Below are 21,640 nucleotides of genomic sequence, written 5' to 3' on the forward strand. Positions count from 1 at the left end.
AATAAATCCTTGGGTCATGGATGATTGCATCCCAGTTCCTTCCAGGGCTCATATTCTTTCTTACTCTATCTTTATTAAAAACCTTGATCATTTTTATACCTTCAACAAACAAATAGAGCTACAATTTGAGTTTCTTTACTTTGCAGTTGATTTTATATTTCATTTACAATTTTGTCATTATTTGGGGAAGTTGAAGGATGAACCCAGGTACTATGTTAATGCCTGATACCCCAAACCATCCTGACGCGTTTATTGAAGGACTTATAGGATTGAAAATAGAAGGAAGGGGTGAAGAAGGCACAGAGAAAAGAAGACAACCATAAAGCCCTATTTAAAGATCCTCACTGCCTCCCTCACCCCAGTTAGATGGTCACCAGATAGAACAGAATCTACATTCTCTCCAGGGGTTCACTTAGCCCATAAGGGTTCTATTCTCAATATCTTATCACATAACTTCATGTTATGCCCATAAGAGGTCACTGAAGGCAGACATCATTTTTATCAGAGTCTCCATAAGTGAGGATGGTAGGAAGAAAGAGCACATGGGGATGGGAGCCAGGCACCACAGCTCTAATATCTGCTCTTCTCCTAAATAGCTGTGTGACCATGATCAGGTCCCCTGTGTCTCTGGGTTCCCTTTCTCTAACTGGGTTGGGCTTCATCTGCCTTCAGATTCTTCCTGCTCTCTCATCTGAGAACAGTGTTTCTCTCTTGTAGTTAGTCCAAACACTCTAAACAACAAGTCCTGAGTGTAGAATACATCTTGGTCAGAGTCCAGCTCTTATCTCCTCTTAGCCTCAGTGTTCCCATCTATAAAATGGACATACCAGTCCTATCCAATACGCATGGCTAAGGATCCGATGAGATGTCGCTTGTTATCATGCCAAGGAGTCCATTATGGGTGATGCAATATGTATAACCCTTTCCATGGAATCATTCAGCCCTTTTTACCCCCTAGATTGGGGTGCCTCTTGTTCAACTCAGAAGGAAGAGGGAACCCAGTGAAAGTGCACTCACCATTCTGACACCTGTTTCCAGAGAAAGGGGCTGGACAGCTGCATGTGAAGGTGTCCCCGCTGACAAGGCAGTCCCCACTGTGTTCACAGGGGTTGGACAGGCATGGATCTATGATACGTGGACAGAAGTCAATGATCGCAAAGCACAGCAGGTGAGAAGCCCCCTGCTTGCTCGTCAAACTTCAGTCTCCTGGCCCAAATGAGAGAGCGAATGCATAGCCGGTGACTGGGGAAAGGGGGAAACATGAATTGCCCTTAAAGAGCAAGGAAAACTGCAGTCACAGGACCAGAGAGAGATTCAGGTTAGTAAGAGGACAGGCGAGAAGGAATCTCATTGAGTTTCTCATTGAGAAACTCCCCTTTTCCACCATCAGTGTTTTTCTCCTCCCAGTCTCGCTGGGAGTGCCACGGGGTCTGCCTCTGATGCTGAAGGCATTTCATAAGCCTGAAGACCTCCCCTACTCCCAGTGCCCGGGGGTGGAGGTCAGGAGTGGGGAAAGAAAACCCACCCCTAATGAAACACAAGCTTTCTGAACATCAGGAAAGAAGACCAAAGGCAAGAGGGTGACAGAAGGATTGGCGGCGAGGAGGAAATGACCCAGTGGCCTTCATCTTTCTTCAACTACTTGTTCAGTTAGATTTTGTCATATTTCATCTGTGCCTTTGGCTTTTCATGGTTGTCTGAATGGATCTTCCCTTGGGGAATTCTTTATCCTTCTGTTCACACACATTGTTCTTTGGTTCAGGAACTAGGATCCCTGGGCCCAGCTCTTGTTTTGATGGTCCCTTCTGATGTTCCCCTGATGCCCTGTATCTTGGCCCTGCCTTCCAGGCCACTTCGCACAGTTACAGTTTTTATTCTAGCTGCTAAGTGCATTCCATTCCTTCTCCTGGCTTTGTCACATGCTTTTGCTTGGGCCCCACTTCTCATTTTTCCTTCTGTCCCATTGCTTGGGTTAAGAAGCCATAAAAACAAAAACAAGTGTAGAAGCATACGTGTGAGTGTGCACACCACACACACACACACACACACACACACACACACATCAACTGTGCAAAGCTTCCGAGGAATGTAAAGAGAAAGAAAACCACAGCACAAAGGGAAGGGAAGTTTCAATGCCACATTTGTGAAAGCTACAATCTGATACTGAATGCTAACCCAGCCTCTTCTGCATAATTAGGACCTACCTGTAATCAAAGCTAGGAAGTGATTTTGAACATGACTTTTACTCACCGTGTCAGGTCCCCAGATGATGATGCACTAACTTGCTGTATGACCCTGGCTAAGTCAACGCCACTTCCTCTGTCACTCGAGGGTGGGAGAGAGAGTCTCTAGGAACCTCCCCAGTCCTCCTAGTGTATGATTCTAACTGAAAAAAGCCAGTCTAAGTCATTTATCCGATACCCATTCTATGATGCTGGTCAGAGAGGAGAGAGAGGCGTTTGCATATAATCACACATAAACTCCTCTAGCAGAGCTGGCTTCCTCCCAGGAGGGCCCCCCAAGAGCGTTGGCACCTACCGTCCTCTGTGTAGTACCAGTCAGGATTTTCCTGGTAGGCAGGAGTATTACTGCTGTTCTCTTCCTGGTTGGATTGCTCGTAGCTATTCTCGTAGTAGTCAGGGGTCCAATCTGCAGAAGTGGGAAGAGGATGGAAGAAACCCTAATCATTAGACCCAAAGACTTCCAAATCCTGAAGAAGGATCCATGTGTCTTTCTAGCTCCTCAACTGATGGGGTGGACAGAAGGGGTTAGGCGTGGTGAGTTTTCCTTTGGTGTGTTTTATGACCCAGCAGGGCGGTGTTGGCATTTGGCAGGGTCCAGAGCACCTGATCGGAAATGGGGAGAAGTCAAGTTCTTGCTTTCCACTGACTGTGACCTTGGACAAGCTACTAGTATTCTCAGGCCTTGGTTTGCTTATCTGTGAACAGCAGGAAGATGATTGGGGTTTAGAAGGTCTCCAAGGTTCTACACAAGAGGTGCCCAGGGTGAGACCCACTAGCACCTGAGCACCTCCTTGGGCAGTTTTGTGAATAAACTTTCTCCCTGGGCCTTTATTAGTCACCTTAGCTTATGAAGTCAAAGAAACTCATCACTTTCCTCTTGGTCACGGCATCAAAGTACTCTCGTTGTATCTCTAGCGTCATCCTAACAGCTAAGATGTACTGAGCCTTTACTATGTACTGGGCCCTGCACCAAGCATTTTACAGAGCTAATTTCACATGGAGAATAAATGGCAGGATCTGGACTAAGGCAGTTGATCCCCATATAGCCCCTAAATTGCATCAGCTCGACTGCATTCAGCTGGCTTCTTTCACTGCCTCGGTTAATTCACACTTACCCTTGGGGAAAGGGGTGCAACCATTCCCATCGCATACCGAGCCTGCTATTTAGGATTTGCCCAAGGACAACCTAGAGAAGATTCATGGATTTTGCCCAGTGAAAGACAGGGCAGGGTATGGCACTGCCCACAGGTGTCAACCTCATGCTAGTCAGGTCCATTGGGAAGAGCAAGTGCATGCGTAAGGCTGGGCTCGGGCTCTCTGTCATCTGGGGACTTAGAAGATGCTGGTAGCTCTGTGGCTCATGGAGAGAAGTTCGCGATTTGAAGAAAGTTGGGCTGACTTTGCTCTCCCCGGCTGGCCGGAGTGTGGCAAGGCGGCAAGTTGAAGCTATAAGGACGCTGTCTGGAGATGCATATGGTAATGAGGTGGGAGCAAATGCAGCTAGCGAGACTTGCAAAGGCACTCCCGCAGAGCCAGCCGGGGGCTCGGAGCGTGCCACTTTACCTCAGCCTGATTATCAACCGCATTATCTCCCTCGTCTCTCAGTCATTCCCTTATAGTCTTTATCTCTTTGGCTTTTGAAAAATCGACTTTTGCACAATGGCTGTTTTATATTTCCCATTAAAATGGAACGATCTTTTTATTTCCTTTTTGAATACGCCAACTCTGGTTCCTTGCCAAAGTTTCACCTCATTTATCACAGTGTCAAGTCAAGACTCCCTTTGCTTGCTCATTATTTCTCGTGAGCTGCTTTTCCCCACTATGAAAATGCTCCCAGAGGAGGCCACCTTTCCAGGGACGAGGATCTAGGTTGAAGATAAGGCCATTGTCTTCCTGGAGCAAATAAAGTTTCTTTCCATCTAGCACGATAAAGCAGAGAAAGAGAGTGAGAAAGTGAGGGGAAAAAACCGTTTTTCGGAGTTTGACATGAAAGATTTCAAACTGACATTTGGGAGAGACAATGGGCTGGTAATGAGCTCATTACATCATTTATTTATTTCTTTTTTGGTTTAGAGAATTTATTTTTGTTTTTCCAACAGGTGTTTATAGATAAGTGCCTTCAGAGTGCTCCTGTAATTTCTCCCATCCCTCCCACGGGTTGAAGGTCAGCCGGGCTAATCTCAGCTCGGCCATTAAGAATCATTCCCTTTGCAGATATTTGGAAATGGGGAAGGTGTTTACATAAATGGAGTCACGTGACTTTTCTAGGTGTTGGGGGATGGCTGAAATGTCTGCTGGAGGATTTTAACTGGAATCCAGCCTTGTTAACAAGGTCTGCTCAGCTCTCAGTGAAGCTAAAGAGGGAATAAGACATGTAAGCTTTGAGTCATATGTCTCCTAAACAAGGTAAAAAATCCCTGCTCTTCCCTGGGGGGTCCAGGGCCCTTGGTTAAGGTGGAGTGAAGCAACAGAGGCTCAGTGGCCCCAGGTCACCAGAAGTCAGCCGATTGGAGTTCTATGCAAGGAAAGGCACCAAGATCCTTTACCTTTGGGGCGCCTGTCCCGTGTTTTCAGAGCCCTTTATAGAAGCACCCCCTGGCAGCGCTTCTCCACCTCCAAACTTAGCTTATTTTGTCTTTTCTATGCTATTGGCACTTAATCCCATTGTCTACATAAGAAAAGTATGTCATGCACCTACGTTGGGCCAAGTATGACACCAGGCTCAGGAAGGTACTGGGAGTAATGGAGAGATGTGCAGAAAAGAGTGGGATGTGGCCTCCAACACAGGAGCTTCTGGGCCAGGGTGAGTCAGGGAGGAAAACCAGCCAAGAAAGGAGATGAACGGGGAGTGGAGAGGCAGCGGAGCTAGATGTGGCTGAGTCTAGCTCAAGTGGCTTCACGTTCCACACTGGCACGTTACTGCAGTATGAGCCAATCCCATGGGGGAAGATGGCCCCGACCCGCCACCTCTCCCTGTCACCTCATCTTTAGCAGTGAGACTTTGCAGGTCCTCCTACCAAGAGATGGAGTTGATTTCCCCACCCCTTGGGTCTAAACTGGCCTTGGGACTTGCTTTGACCAATAATAGCACGTGCTGGAAGGACAGCGTGCCAGCACCAAGCCTGGGTCTCAAGAAGTCTTACGCACGTCCTCTCCCTCTCTCTCTCTCTCTCTCTCTCCCTCTCCCACCCCTGCGACTGCCATGTGTACAAGTCTGGCCTATTCTTTGGAGGTTAAGAGAAGGTGTGGGGCAGCAGATGGCCTAGCGCTTCCAGTCAAGGCCTCAGACATATGAGAGCCCAGCCGATCTATCAGGTGACTGCAGACTCAAGAGGAAGCCTGGCCAACATCTGCTGAGCCTGGTCCAGACCGGAGGAAGTGCCCTGCTGAACCTGATCTAAATCGCCAACCCAAAGAATTGAGACATGATTCTTATTCTATTAAGAATATCCATGGTTGAAGCCACTAAGTTTGGGGTAGTATACTCTGCAGTAATAATGAATGAACACACAGGGCTTGACTGATATTGGGTTGCCAGTGGGATAAGAATTTTAGATATTTCCTCAGTGGCCCAGCAGGCTGTAGAGTGTTAGGTTTCATGGCTGGAGCTCAGATGGTACCTCTTTCTTGTGGTTTATTATTCAACTTGGTCTATAATTGTTCCCTCCAACTAGATAGTTGGTGTCTTACGAGCGAGGGCCATGTATATTCCTCTTTGTAGCCCTCAGACCCAGCACAGAGCCCTAGATGCAGTTAATGGATGTGTTTGACAAGTGAGTTTTTCCCTCTGTGGTGGAGCCTCCCTTCCTTCTGATTGGCCAGCACAGAGCTCGGCCAGCAAAGTTGGTATTTGCTTGGAGCAGAGGAAACGGGGAACTTAGGAGAGAAACTATTTGAGATCTGGGTCGTAGGTATTTGGTGAAGAAGCTGCCTGCTGAGCTCCGTAGAGTCTAGAAATTTGTCCAAGTGCTTTCCTGCATCGAGAGGGGTTAGAGCCCGACCTAGAATTTGCTTCCATTGCTGGGTTGGAGGAAAACACTGCAGGTCCAAATACAGATTATTGGAGACTTTCTCTAGGCTGTAGAAAAGGAGAATGCTTCGGGTGAAGAATGGGAGCTGCTCTCAGGAGCATTTTGTATTAGGTATAAAAAGAAATCCTTGTGGATTTGTCTATTTATCAGAGTCTGTTTCTAGAACTTATCAGGAAGGATGGTGAGAGTATCCTGAGCTAACTCAAATCATCCCAATAACTGGTTATTATCTATTGAGTACTTTCTATGTCCTGGACACTATACTAAATAAATGTGGTGGCACATGATCTTATTTAACCGTAGAGACACCCCGTGGCATAGGTATTATTATTCCGATTTGACAGAAATGGGAAAACAAGAGCAGGAGGAGGTGCTATCCAAACCCATGTCTACCTGACTCCAAGTCTGGTTTGCTTTTCTACCGGCCCAGGAGCCTCTTGTGGGGTTGTGTTTCGTGGAACTCCATGGATTTCAGCTTCCAGGAAGTAACACACGTCGAGAAATCTTTTTTAGCACATGCTCCAAGTCCCTCAAGCGGGATTACTGTGGTCTGGACCCAGGGTCTCTCGGAAAAAGCTCAGAGTTTGTGTGATGGGGGATCCGCAGCTGCTCTGGTTAAGGAGCTTGCCAGATGTGCGGAACGGAATAAAAATCTCTGGAATGCTGTCCCTGTTGGCGTCATCCATCACCGTGGCACAGACAGTTCCTCCGAGGGCCTCCCCCAAACCCCAGCCCTGTTGGCCTGTATCTGACGCTTCCAATCCAGCTGACAGGGCAAGCTCAGCGGAGACCCTCACTGGCAGGTGGCAGGACAGCTGATGGATGGGCTCAGCTTGTGTTGCTGGGCAGAGCCAAGCCAGCTTTGAAGAGGCATTTCCGCAGGCCCGTTGGCTGTCACGGCACCTGCTTTGGGGAGATGAGCAGAGTCTGTGCTGTTTGATGGCCACCTCCTTGGCCACCCACTGGGGACCGTGGCCCAGGCGCCTTCTGCTCCCGCAAAACCCTCGCCATGCACTGTGTCCAGCAAGACCAGCTACAGAAGCCGCTTGCCTGTGGACACGGGCATGGTGTTTCCTTGGCCACACCGCTTTCTAAAGCCGGCTGGGATCTGACAAATTCCATCGAAGCACCACCCCATGTGCAGTTAGAGCAGATACCGACAGGGGCATTTTAAAAACCTAACCTGCTCTTTGCAGAAAGGCCCAGCTACTACATCTCGCCCCACTCCACAGCCAGAGGTTGACCGAACACCTCGAGCCAGACTTGGGAGCCCAGGGATGGCAGGCTCCAGGGTCCCTTCATCTACTCACCAAACTGGCAGAAACTATTGACAGAGTTCTTCTAGAGCTTAGACTTTCAGAATGGTAAATCCAATACTCTCCACTCCCTAAGTGGTTTTTCAGCCTGTGTTTAAAGACCACCAGTGATGGAGAACTTACTACCTCCCAAGAGCCCAACAGCCCATTCAGATTTTTGGACCACTCTGATGGGGAGGAAGTTCTCCTGTTTGCAGACCAAATCTGATCCTATCACTTCTAATCTCTTTCATTAAAGCTAAAAGCCTTATGAACACAGAGAATGAATCCTCCCTTTTCTGTGATCCATGAGTAGTGGGGCCACTGCATCCAGTTGTGTAAGTTGTTCACTGCACAACATCAGTGCCATGGTGTCAGAAACTCGCGGTCACTGTAGATGTCTTCTGCAATTTTCTGAATGATGGCCGTACAGTGTCTTGAGGTAGAAACACCTCTTAATTCTCACAAAGTTGACCTCATGGACTAGGAGTGGATCTGCTTTTCAAATCCTTGAAGAGAGCGAGGTCTCTGGACTCTTCTGTGCTCCTTGTCTGCTGTGTGACCCCACAGTTCTGGAGCTCCATCTCTCTGACCCCTGGTGCCTGAGTGGTGTGTGCTGAAGGCCGGAGAGGGGGCAGCTCTTCCCACCTCTTGGCTTTGGACCACCCCCTGTCCTGGACTCCACATGTGGATGCTGGTGCGGGCAGCTGGGGGGAGCCCCCTGAAACAAGATTCCTCCAAGGAATTAAATTATATGTTGTCGAATAGAACAGAATCCTTTCCTTTGGGGAAGGACATAGACCCTCTGAAAACACACATGCCATGCTCAATTCCACAAACATTCCCTGAGCATAAGGGGTGGACAAAGCTCAGACATCTCCTGCCTTGAACCAGCACAAGTCTGTCTGCCCATCCACAGCTTTGCTGCTGGAGAATATTGACCGTCACGTGGATTTTGACCCAGGTGTCCCCACATTTGCTCCAAATAAGCCCTTGACCCAAACTTTAGACATGACCGCCATCTCCATGTGCTGGCTCCCTGGCTCTGGTCCTCTGTGGGGGACCAGCACAGGTCACTGCCAGTGGGGGATACCAGCCTCCACCCTGGTGGACTTGGGTGTGCAGTTTTCTCCCCCTTGGGGCTCGGAGCAGTGAAGGGAGACTTGGGCCCCGAGTCAGAGATTGGGTGACTGCTAGAGCAATAGCCCTGCTCTGCTCGGGCACAGTGGAGGGCCCCAGGCAGGGCGGCAGTGGTGGGGGTGCAGGTGGGAGGCCACCGCAGGGGTGGGTCGGCCTGGGGACTGCCTGCGTGGCCCAGCATGGAGGACCTGGCTCCCGGAGCGAGTGGGGGCCCAGGGCCAGCCTGCCTGGAGCCAGTAAGTGCCCGATGCCACCCTCACTTTGTGTCGGCCTTTTCAGCTCATCTCATCATTAACGGGCTGTGTGACCTGTAGCCTCCCCTCGCAGGGCCTCAGTTCCCTTCTCTGTAAAATGAAGGGATTTAACTGTATCAGCAGTTTTTCTCTTGGGATCCTGAGACGGGGGACCAGGGGTACTCATGGGCAACTCAAAATCGAGTAAAGCATGGTGTATGTGCACGGAGGGACAAACACCGGGGGTGCATTTTCTGGGAAAATTCTTGGAAGGGGTCACAACATTTCTGAATTGTTTGAATCCTGAGCTTGTGCCAACACTTACATGCATGGGTCCCCTTTCTTCCATCCCAGAACCAGCCTGTAGTTTGTGAGGAGCCCCAGGGCGATCCACACACTCACCTGGGTCCGGGTCTATGAGTAAAGACATCAGGGAGAACTGAAAAAAACAGAAACAAACAGAAACCAACACAGGGCTGAGCAAGGTTGAGTCAGCTGACTGGCTGGGTGCCTCCCTAAGCTCCTGCAAGGCCAGAGGAACGTCTCCCAGGGTCACATAGGAGGATCAAGAACGCTGGGTGCTCTGGGATGGCTGTGGCTGGGATGGGTGGGAGGGAGAGGGTGGGACCTATTTTGAAGATGCCTCCTTCTTCTTGTGCCAGTTGAGCATCCTTCTTGGTACGGACTTGTGGTGCTTGTGCGTACCTGTTCTCACGCTGGGGCGTGGCTGCCCACCCCCCCCACCCCACCCCCCCGCCGGTACAGACAATCTCGTCAGTGGTAGTGATTAGCATGGATTGAGGATCTCCTGTCTGCCTGATTGTGCGTTGCTGCATCTCATTCTTATAAGAGCCCTATAAGGAGGCTTTTATTGGCCCATTGACAGATGAGAAAATTGAGGCTCAGAGGTCACACATTTGTGATAGGATTTGGATTCACACTCAAGTCTAGGTGATTGCTTTGGGTGACAACTCCTTGGGCTGGGGATGGACAGATGCTTAAAACTCTCCAGTGGCTTCCCATTGTTCTTGGAATAAAATACAAACATCTGCCACAACCTATGAACCTCCCCCCATACCCCTCCCTTCCACTGCCCCTTACTAATCTCCAGCCACACCTGGGTTCCAATGGCATGAGCCAAGCTCCCCTCACCTCAGGGCCTTTGCACTTGCTCTTCCTTCTGCCTGGAAAGCTATCTCTCATGACCATCACTAGGTGCCAGCTTAAATGTCATCAAGGAGGCCTTCCCCAACTCCCCTATGGGTATGACCCCCTCCCCCATTGTTTTGTCACTCTATCCGTTCATTTCCTCCATAGTTCTTATTGCGACATGTAGTTTACATTTGTTCATCTGCACGTTATCTGTTTCTCACATTGACTCCGTCCTCCAGAAAGGCAAAGACCTTGTCTGTTTCATCACTGATGTATTACCCCATACTGAGCATAGTGCTTGGCACATGATGATCCTCAAAGAGTTTTTGCTGAATAAGTAAATAATGTTATGAACAGTTCCTTTTAGAATGCAGTACTTACCGGAAAAAGAAAGCTTTACTCATTTAATAGCTGGAATATTTGCTTTTACTTAATTCAAGGGTCAGCAAACTCAGGCCCTTGCAGGCAAACCCATTTGATTGGGACACAGCCATGCCTATTTTTAAGTATTGTCTGAGACGTCTTTGGTGCTACACCGCCGAAGTCATTGTGACAGAGACCAGACAGCCCCAAATATTTCCTTCCTGGCACTTGACAAAGTTTGCTGACATCCGATTTAGAAAAAGAGGGTTCTAGCCCCTGACGGGTCTCCCTTTGGGTCTTAGCCACTAAAAAGCTGTGGCCAATGTGGTCATCTTCCCAGTACCCACATCAATCTTCCTCTCCCTCCAGCGGAAGTTTTGATTTTCTGTTTTACTGTCGGCCACTTTAACCATTTTGGGAATTAGGCAGATGGACAATAAATTAGAAAAGACAGGTAAAAAGAAAGACTGCATCCTGACAGGATGTACTGAGCGCACAACATCAACAAGTGGGATTCTTGACAAAAATGCTTACCCTGAGTCTACCCATAAGGCATATGACGGGGCAGATAGTGGCCATTTGACAAAACAACCAGCCTCGACCCTACAAAAATGTCAGGGTCACGAAAGACAAAGAAGATGGGAAGGCTGTTTTTCATTAAATGAGACTAAAGAGACAGGACAACCAAATGCAGTGAGTGATCCTTGTTTTTAAAAAGGAAAAAGCTATAAGGGACATTATTGGGGCAATTGAGAAACCTGAATATAGACTTATATTAGAGAATATTAGCATATCAATGTGGAATTTCTTGAGAATGATAATGGTATTGTGAATATATCTATATGTATATTCAGTGTGTTATTCTTTCCACTTTCTGTAGATTTGACAAATTCTACCACAAATGGTTGGCGAGGGAGCGGGATGCAGAGAGTAGAGAGGCCCTTAGCTGTCTGGGCTGTGCCTGTCCGGGTCTAACTGTCTCACGTTCCCCGACCCCGCACCTGGTTTCTGCAAAGGATGAGACAAGGGCTGGGCATTTCTCTAGGAAGGGGGTTGGTAGTGGGGAACCTGACAGAGGGAGGGCAAGTTCAGGTCTCAGGGGTATTCCTGGGCCTGGGGGCTCGAATGGGGAGCATCTGAAGTTGACCCCTCCAGGCTTGAGGGCCAAGGCAGTGCCAAAGGAGGGGCATGAGACAGCCCCAGGTGCCAACGTTACCCCCCCTGCCAACTCCACCTTGGTCCTGTCCTTTGCCCTGCCTCCGCTGCCCTCCGTGGAGCTCATCTGGAGGACAGGGCCTGTCCCTCTCTACCCTATTCGCGCAGCCCAGAGGAGGTACCCACTGAATTCTCCCGTTTGAACTGAATTGTGTGGGCCGTGCCTGTCCACTGTCGGCCCCAAGAAGTGCTCAGGACGGGAGGGAGGACTTCGAGGAACAGACTTCCTTGGGGCCCAGTGCGCAAAAGGCCCTCTGACACCCGTGCCTGGGGCCAGAGCCCCAAATTGTAGCTCTGACCGGGACCAGGAGGGCCAGCCAGGTACCGTGCCGCCCACAGCCAGCAGGTGGCAGACGTGCCCTTCCCAGGAGCTGGAGCTGGAGCTGGAGCTCGGAGGGAAACCAACAAAAAGAAAGCTGGACCTCTTGGGGCTGGGGGCCCTGCTGATCCCACTGGCTCTCGGGGAGTCGGAAGCAGCTGCCGCCCAGCTGTGCAGCCTGGGCTGCGTGTCTGGGGGTCCCAGGGATCTGAAGCCGGCCCACTCGTTTTGTGAATCACCAGGTCCCCCGGGAGAGACTGCAGTGAAATGTGGAAAGGGGTCGCCCAAACACAGGCTGGATATCTGGGGGACCTTGTGGGAAAGGTCAGGCCAGTAGCCGGTTATTTATGCCCTCCGTCTGAATCCTGAAACTAATCTGGGTGATGGGGCCGGGGGAATGGGTAGGCACAATATTTGCCTCCTTTCATCCCATTATGGCATTCCGTTTTTCCACGGTGACAGGGAAATGATATAACTCCTACTCCTGGGACTTGCAAATCCAAGGAGGAAGACCCCTAAAGCAAAAGAATAAGAAGAAGGAGGAGACAACTGTGGTCTCCGTTGACACATATCAAGAGCTGACAGTGTGCTAAATGGTGTACGTGCGTTTGGTCTCTCACTTATTGTACATAATACTTGATCATTGAGGTTCTATAATTATGTCCATTTTAGAGGTGAGCAAACAGATGTATAGAGACTAAGTTGCCCAAAGTGACTCAGCTGGCCAACTGCTGGAGCCAGGATGGAATGGAGCCAGCCTTCCGTCAGAGGCCTTGGTCTTAATTTCCATTACGATGAGGGATAAGGGAGCCATGGCAAGCATTCACTGGAATGGAAGAATGAAGAAGGAAACAGAAGAGCTACCTAATTCTAAGAGAGGCAGGGCATGGAACTGGGTGATGAGATCAGACCCCTATCCTTGGAAAGCTTTATGAAAGGCCTGTCCAGACTAGCCCAGGCCTGGCAGGACACAGAGAGGGCCACTGGGCACCAATGACAGCTGCAGAAGGTACAAAAGTCAGCTCCAGCCTCGGCTGGTCCACTGTGGCTAATGCATCTCAACACACATCTCCACCCAGCTCAAGGCGCACGCCAGTCACTGCCTGCTTCTTCCACCACTTGTGTTCCTCATCTCAACTTGGGCTAAAATAGCAGCTTCTAGTATCTTCTAGGGTCTTCTAGGCTAAGGTTGGTTAGTGGGAAAGACAGAGGCCAGAGAGAAAGATATTGTCTCTGAGTCTTACTGATTTACAGTGTAATCTCCTTAGGGGTGAAGAGCATAGAAGTCTAATCTGTTTTGGCCTCTCTTTAATCTAATTTAATCTTTTCCTAGATTATTTCAATTCTGGTTCTTCCTCTAACCTTTCAGAATTCTAAATCTTCTGGAAAACAAACAAAAAGGCAGAGGCTAAAACTCTGAGTTGATGAATCCCAGGCTTGGGAAGCAGAAGAGGGGGGATGGGGAGCTAGACCTGTCCCTTGGGGCCTGAAGCTTGGCTTAGCATGAACCAACAACAGAAAAACCTTTCCCCTGGTGGGTAAAAACTGGGGACTCTAATCCCACCATCCCTTCCTCCTTGGATGTTCTACCATGACCTGGTGGTAGATCAACGTGGAAGAATTGCATTCCTCCTGAGGGCAGCTGGGTGGGAGGGAAGTCTGCCCCGGGGCCAGGTGAGGATGCAGCCATGGAGCTGGAAGGCGGGCCAAAGACAGAAGTGCACAGTTCAGCAGGCCAGTCCTCACTGTTGGACAAAGAGCTCAAGGTCAGGGTGAGAGGTGGTGGTGACAGAGGACAGAGGTTGTCAGGGTTCTGGTCACCAGCCCAAGTATTGCCCCATACCACCCCCCCACTCTATCTCCTGCTCCAGACAAACTAGGTGATGAAATTAACAGTTGTGCAAAGCCACTTAGACCTTTTCCGGGGGGGAAAAAAAAAACCAAAAAACTGTGATAAAATACACATAACACACTACTTTTTAACTTTAACCATTTGTAAGTGGACCATTCGGTGGCATTAGTCACATTCCCATTGTGTGTAATTATCCCCGCTATCTTTACCCAAAAGTTTCTCATCATCCCCAACAGAAAGTCTTAGTCATTAAACAACTACTCTTTCCTCCCTGCCCCCAGCCAACCTGTTTTCTCTTTTCTGTCTCTAAATTCGCCTATTCTAGGTACTTCGTATGTGTGGAATCACAATATCTGTCCTTCTGTGACTGGCTTTATTTCACGAGGCATAATGTTCCCAAGGTTTATCCGTGTTGGTAGTGTATATCAAAATTTCATTCCTTCGAAGGCTGAGTCGGATTCCTTGTATATCCATTTTGTTTACCCCTTCGTATGTTGAGGGATGCTTGGGTTGTTTACGTCTTTGGCTGTTGTGAGTAAAGCTGCTGTAAACACTGGTGTCCAAATAGCTTTCAGTTCCTGCTTCCCATCCTTTTGGCTTGTGGCTAGGAGTGGAATTTTCTGGGTGCTAGGATAGTTCTACGTTTCACTTTCTGAGGAACCACCATCCTATTTTCCACAGCGGCCACACCATTTTACATTCCCACCAGGCACGCGTGAGGGCTCCAATTTCTCCGCATCCTCACAGACCCTGGTTACTTTCCATTTTTAAAAAGTTCTAGCCATCCTAATAGGTGTCGAAGTGGTGCCACTCGGTCCTTTTTTCGGTCACAAGGAATCTTGCCTTTCTTACTTTAGCACAGAAGCTGCACGATGCTGTCTCAGAATCAACAGGTTCCCTGTGGCTTTGCTTTAATCTGAAGCTCAGGGCAAGGAGGGAAGGGGAAATTATGGAGGCCAAAGAAGAAAGCCCCGGCCATTGCTCTGGGTGGGTGGTTTCCTTCTTGGGAGCCTGGGTGAAGCAGGACCATAGTGACCAGCAAGGGTGCATTGCTGAGAAGAGCAGGTCTAGAGCTTTCCTGTATGGAGGAGGAAACTAAGGCCCAGGGTGTGTATGTGTGTGTGTGTGTGTGAAGTATTCCTGTAAGGACATGAGCTGATTGGGGCAGGGGAGGGACTCAAGACCAGACCTCCTTGCTCCGAAGTCAGTAACCTGCATCTGGCTCAGAGGGACTCTGTACAGCTTCTCTGCTTTCAAGCTCAGAGCTTTAGAGCCCACTCAGATGCCCGCCCAGGTAAGTGGGGGCTGGACTATAGCTTCATGTGACAAGCAGAGAGGGGGTGGGGTGGAGGGAGGAGCTCCATGGCAGTTGTCATTCTTTGCAGGAGAGCTGGATGAGAATTCAGATTCCTGGACCCTATCTGCAGAGGTTAGGTGTCCATGAGCCCTGGAGTAGGCCCAGAACATGTATTTTCAACCAGTACCCAGGGGACTTTACCCTCAGCCTTGCTTTGATTATACCTGCCTTAGGCATGAAGCTCCTGGCCAAGGAGACTCTGGGCTGATCTTTGCTCCTGTGCAAGGTGTTGAATCTCCCTGTGCCTCGGTTTCCCCAGTTGTAAAAGTAAAAATTTCCTTGCCCTGATGTTTTTTATTCAAGGGGATGCGGCTGCTCATGGGGAGTGTAGCATTTGCAAAGAATTGGGGAGGATTGAAGGTTAGGGAGTAAGGTCATCCAGGATAGTGAGATTGGATAAAAACACTCCTTTCTGGATGTGATAATGCAGTTGGAAGGCCTTTGGAAAGGCAAATGAACAAATAAAAGAATAGGATGGGTCGGAGGCCGGCCACATGGGCATAATTCCCCATGTTAACCTTGGCCAGTTGGCCTCAGCAAACAGCTCAGGGCTCAGAAAAGTAACTTCCCGCTGATGGGAACCCAGTCCAGCCCTGAAGCTGTGCTTTCTTTAGTGTGGAACCGGGGATCCCCAAGCTGATTTGGGTGGTGCTTGGCCAGGGCGCGACAGCAAACACAGCAGGAGGCGGTCACTCCCTTCCCAATTCTACTGTCAACCCTCCCAAACCCATCACAAAGAAAAACTCGGTGGAGCTGGTAAGTCTCTATCCTCTCTGCCTCTTGCTAGTCTCCCCTTCCCACAAGGAGAAAGCAGGCTTGAGGTTCTGAGCATCCGCGTGACAAGTGTAACCGGTAAGAATTCAATGACATCATTTTCTGTGATTTTTTTTCCCCATTTATAGTAGGGACAATTTCCTTTAAAAATAAATCTATCAAGATAGAGAAAAAGATAAGTATGTTTAAGGAACATATTAAGAAACTGGCTTGGGCTTTAGCAAGATTTCGTTCATGAGTAAGGTTTGAAAACACTGAACGGATTGGTTAGCCCTCTGGCAAGCCTCGATGCTTTTGGTGTTAGAAAGAAAAACTGTGGGGACTGTGGAAGTTGCCTCCGGGTAGGAGCAACTTTGTCTCCTGCCCGAAGCTAGAGTCTGAGACCACTGCCTCTCTGACACCTCCACACCATGCCCAACCTCCTCTTCTGTTCTTAGGTAGCACCTGACATTGCCAATCTCTAGCCCAGGGGTCATGAGCTTGGAACTGGCATTGGGCAGACCTAGGTTTGAATCCCGGCTCTGTAACCCCCCAAGGCTGCCATCTGCGGCAGATTATTGAACTTCTCTATAGCTTAGTTTCTTATTTGTCAAATGCGGATGACATGGCCCCTAACTCATGGGGCTCTCGGGAAACTTTCATGAGATCATAAACAGTAGGCACACGATAGCTGACATATGGTAGAGACTTAATAAACTTAATAAATGTTTGCCACTATGATTATGATTATTAGCCACTGTTGTCAGTGAGTTTGAGTTTTTCTTTCTTTCTTTCTTCCTTCCTTCCTTTCTTTCTTTTTCTTTCTTCCTTCCTTCCTTTCTTTCTTTCTTTCTCTTTCTTTCTTTCTTTCTTTCTCTTTCTTCTTTCTTTCTTTCTTCTTTCTTTTCTCTTCTTTCTTTTTCTTTCTTTCTTTCTTTCTTTCTTTCTTTCTTTCTTTCTTTCTTTCTTTCTTTCTCCTTCCTTCCTTCCTTCCTTCCTTTCTTTTTATTTTTTGCAAAGTGTGGACATGATTGAGGAGGGCTCACTAAGCATAACCTCTTCCTGGGATTTGTTCGTCCGGTCAGAGGCATGTCACACCAACCCCCACCCCTTCATTTTTCCTGGGATCCTTGCCAGGTCCTAAGCCAGAAAACCTTGTTATATTAATTATGAAGAAAAGCATGTTTTATTTAAAATCCTGGCTGCCGAATATTCTGCCATGCTGTTTCTTTGTGACAGCAGCATGGCTTTTGCATTTAGGGAACCCTGATGAATTTAAAATATAAATATATCTGTGCCTATATACACATGTGATTTTCCCGCAACCTGATTTCCCTAAATACTAGTGCACACCACCAAAGCTAATGAGTTGGAATTGTGCTTTGGATCAGTTAAAAAAAAAAATGTATGAGAAGTTGCAGTGACATTCAATCCCTCTCTTTTCCATAAGACTCTGTGTGGGTTCCAGCAAGAGGGAAGGACATCCCTCCTGGGTCTGAAAGAAACTTGGACATTCTGGAACATTGAGGCTTAGAAAGGGGTGGCTTGTATCTTCCCATCAAAGGCCTGGTTTAGTCCTGGGGGGCATGCAGATTTGGATGCTCAAATTAATCAGACATTGAACCCAGTTACCTGACCATCCAAAACTGGCTCCAATCCTTCAACATCCACACTATTTCTGCATCGTAACAGACAAGCTGGGCTCTGTCTTATTTCTCTCTCTCTCTCTCCAAATTAGAATCTGGCAGATAATGTACATCTGTCAAGCAAAAGGGTGTCAAAGTAGAAAGTGGTAGGGCCTATGGACTCGGGGGCTTGAATTTCTTCTAAAAATGGGAGCAACAGCCCCTCATCTGGTTGGTGCCAAACAGGAATGTGAGCCCCATGTTACTAAAATGTCTGGTTTTCAAGAGAAGCTGGGAATTTGTATTTCTATGTGAAATGTTCTGATTTGCAAATGTCACCAAGCAACTGAAAGGAAATTAAAATACTCTTAGGCTGACCTTCCACCCACCAAATAAGACTTGGGCTGTGAGCCGAATGTACCCCAAGTTGCCAATTTGCAGACTCTGGCCTATTCAAAAATGTCTGTGGTGCTCTACCTGAGAGGATGCTAGAGTTCCAGAGTTCTTAAATCTAAACTCTAGGGTTTAAAAAGTCCAGGAGTGGGAACAAACACACTGGGGAGAGGAGGGGCCATTGTCTTCTGTCCTCTCTGGAGATGGGCCGAGCTAAGTAGGGCAGGCCTGAACAAGCCTTGTCCTCTGGCTTCTGACCCTGGAAGAGGTCAAATTTTATTATGGCCAAGCCCAGTGGCACCCCCAAATCACCCAAGAACCACAGCAAGAAGAGATTTCTGAGCCCTGGATGGTGGTGCCCTTCCTTTTCACAGTTGAGTGGGCTTCCTGTAATGGGGAAGGAGTTGGGCAGACCTGGGCCTCAATCCTGGCTGGGATGTTAGTTTAATAACTCTGGATCTGTTTCTCACTCATAAAATGGGGACAACCATACAAGGCTGTGCTGGGGACAGGTGTTCATTAAGGAAAACCAAATCTAGCCCCGTCCAGGAAGAACCTATGGCTGAAGCTGTGGTGTTGACAGCAATCACATTTGACCTATCCCTTTTTGGATCATAGATATCTGAATAAAAATCTAAGTTAGAGATGAGCTCAGAGAGAAGGCATTATAAGGTGTGCTCCATGACCTAAATTCATGTGTCCATACAACCTTCCAAAGGATAGTGATCACAGGCCCTGTGACTGCTTTTCTCTAAAGTTCCAGAGGCACATGGAGTTGTTACACCCCAACCAGCACATAAACCCCTGGTCTAAGAGCTCCCTGTTCCTACACAAAGGACCATGCCCTTGAAGCTCTTTGGACAGAAGAGATCTCATCTTTAGCCAGGGTCCAGGCAAAAGACCTGGTCCAGACAGTGGACAGCATCCCATAATCTAGAGCTCAGCTCTGCCACTTCCCAGGGGTGTGAGGCCAAGCTGTCCATCTTCTCATCTGTGAAATGGGAGCAATAACAGTTCCTACTTCTCAGGGTCCTTCCCGAGATGAACTGATCCACTGAAAACACAGAGCCTGGCTCACAGGACTTCTCATTAAACGAAAGCAGTTGGTTAGTATTTTTAGCTATGTGCGGTGGGAGAGGCCGCCCAGCCCATCTGGCTGTGTGGCTCCTTCCCCCGATGATGCCCCCGAACTCTCCAAAGCATCTGAGTGGGTTGGCCACTTTCCCCTGGATGTCTGTGGCCTGGCCCGTGGAACGCAAGCCGCCTTCCCGACCACCTGTCTGGCACACATCTGGGGTAAGAAAACATTCCAAAGCCCTGAATCCTCTCTCTGGAACCGACTAAGCTCATTGCCTGAAGGCTATCTCTCATATTTTCTCTTTTATCCATTATTGACTTATAATTTCATTGCTAACCCTAAAAATTCACCGGGGCCTGCAAAAAAGGGATTTTTGGGGACCATTACCGTTTTGTGACCTTCAAACAGACCACATCAACTCTCTCCTTGCCTGCAAACTTTAGGCTCTAATTCTTTCCAACTGGTACTTTCTCTGGGCCCCTTGTGGGCCTCTGATAATTGCCCCCTCTTCCTCTAGACTTGTGCTGTTTCTGCTGGGTCTCTGCCCCAGACATCCAACAAGCAATCAAATGAGGTGGGGGGGGGGGGGACGGGACTTGAAAATGTGTAATTGCAACCCCAGCACACATATACAAGTCATCATTGGACAAGAAAACTCTCTCAGAGGTGAGACACTTGACAGGTTAATATGGGGCTAAAGTAGGGGTCTGAGGACGGTTTACCGAAAAGGGAAGAGAGGCTCTTGTTTTTGAAGTATCTAATCAGAAAACCTGAAACTGAACCTGCTTCCTACAGGAAAAGCTCTATGGAGTAAAATGGGAAATAAAATGCAAAGGTATTTCACAAGATAAAGAGGTTATGACTGTTAATTCAGTTCCCATCCCCTGCTGCCTCTCTATCCACTCCCCCCTGCCCACACGCACACACATGCACAAAGCGGGGCATTCTCTGATTTTTACAGAGAAGTTGTATTCATTCTGGAAATTTTAAGGGAAAAGAGCTAACATTTATTGAAAGCCAATACATCACCTCATTCAATCAGCCATGGCCCTCCCCAGATCAGTGAGAGACTATCAGTTGGTTTGCAGTAGAGGAAACTGAGGCTCCGAGAGATTATGTTGCTGGCCCAATATTCCACAGCGAGAAGGTGGCAAAGCTGTGATTCAAGGCGCTGGCTCCCAACCCCACACTCATGCCTAACCCGCATCTGGTAGGGAATTCCAGGAGGCTCTATTTCTGCTGATGGGGCCTCTCCTGTGCCCACAAAGATCCAGCCAGTAGTCCGTGACCACAGTGGCCCACAGAAGGAGCTGACCTCTCCTCTAGCCCTCTGCTCCCAAATGCCGAGCATCCCCCCATGCAAGACCCTCGGATGGCATTTCCTTTCCCTGCTCACCACCACCTCCTTTGGGCCCCTGCTTCCCCTCCCTGCCCCATCTACTAGGGTCCTGTGAAAAGGGAGAAACAGTATTACCCACAAAGCTTTCTCCAAAATGAATCCATCTAAGTAAACCTGTTGCCAGGATCATACGCAACCAGCAAGATTCTCCTCTAGAGCCAAATCACAGGGGATCTTACCCTTGTGTTGCCTGAAATGGCTAGAAAACTGTGTAGGTCTATCAACGGGGTACAAAGAGAGTCGCTAGCTTTCAAAGCCTTCTCAAACGGTTCTCTAAGGTCCACGCCAGATCCCAGCCCACTGTCTTAGCAGATTTTCTTGCCCCAGTCCCTTTAGTTGTAAGGCGCTCAGGGAGAGTCTGCTCCAAGAGGGCTCAAGTCAGTTACATGGTCTCGTGGAACAGACTTCTCAACAGCAACCAACATTACAGGCATGCATTGACTCTTACAACCCGGCCATATTCAACTTCACAACTGAAGTTTCTAGTCACTCCTGGCCCAGCTGCTTTGGTTCTCCTCATAACCTCAGTCTCTCAACTACAGACATTTGAAAAGAACACTTACGCCCATGGCTGTCTTTCCCGCCAGAACCATTAACAGCAGAATATGGAGGTCAGACATTCTGGCAAGCATCTATGCAGTTTAAGAACTCTTGCGTTGCCTGACACACAATTTCTTTTGTTGTCTATGCCTTTAGGGTGGGAAAATGTCAGTCTCCAAGGATTCAGGATCAAATGAAGAGGATGCCAATTATTAACTAGGCATCAAATACTGTTTAATGTTTAATGTTTTGCAAACCAACTATCTTGATTAAACAAATGGTAACTTTGGAGCTAGGCTGAGTCATGGGGTGGTTTCTTTTCTGGGGAGAAAGTCTCCAAAGAAAGTAGCAGAGTTCAAGAGCCCCGGCCCCTGGGTGCACCCCGGGGGCCACTGAGGGTTCAGTGCAGAAGGTCCGAGAGATAAGGACCATCCCAGTCGCAGGATGAAAGCCTGGGTTCGGGTAAGGCTTCTGCTATGGGCCGTGGCCATTGCTGATTCAGACAGAATGTTAACAGAGTTCTGATTCATCAAATCTCAAACAGAATTAAGGCATGGATGGGCTCCTAATAACATCACACTTTCTATTCATGAAAGATAAAGGATGCAAAACTGCTATTGACAAACATTGATTCTGGGCCCTTTGAAGCATT

The 21,640-nt window shown here is 48.4% G+C and overlaps 1 protein-coding gene across 2 annotated transcripts in view; it reads right to left on the minus strand.

The window, feature by feature from the left end:
* HABP2 (hyaluronan binding protein 2) overlaps positions 1 to 21,162 on the minus strand; it is a 32,238-nt gene extending 11,076 nt beyond the window's left edge. The window contains exons 1-4 of one of the 2 annotated variants that reach the window (XM_036106219.2): positions 21,012 to 21,162; positions 9,345 to 9,381; positions 2,539 to 2,649; positions 1,018 to 1,125 (exon numbers count right to left, since the gene is read on the minus strand). In XM_036106219.2, coding sequence (XP_035962112.2) covers positions 1,018 to 1,125; positions 2,539 to 2,649; positions 9,345 to 9,381; positions 21,012 to 21,080 — 325 coding nt within the window. In that variant the 5' untranslated portion in view covers positions 21,081 to 21,162. Of the gene's footprint in view, positions 1 to 1,017; positions 1,126 to 2,538; positions 2,650 to 9,344; positions 9,382 to 13,581; positions 13,598 to 21,011 lie in introns of those variants that run through there. The other variant, XM_078077100.1, reaches the window with a different exon arrangement.
* Between the last annotated feature and the right edge of the window lie 478 nt (positions 21,163 to 21,640).

This window comes from Halichoerus grypus, chromosome 7 (assembly GCF_964656455.1).
Source record: "Halichoerus grypus chromosome 7, mHalGry1.hap1.1, whole genome shotgun sequence".
NCBI lineage: Eukaryota > Metazoa > Chordata > Mammalia > Carnivora > Phocidae > Halichoerus > Halichoerus grypus.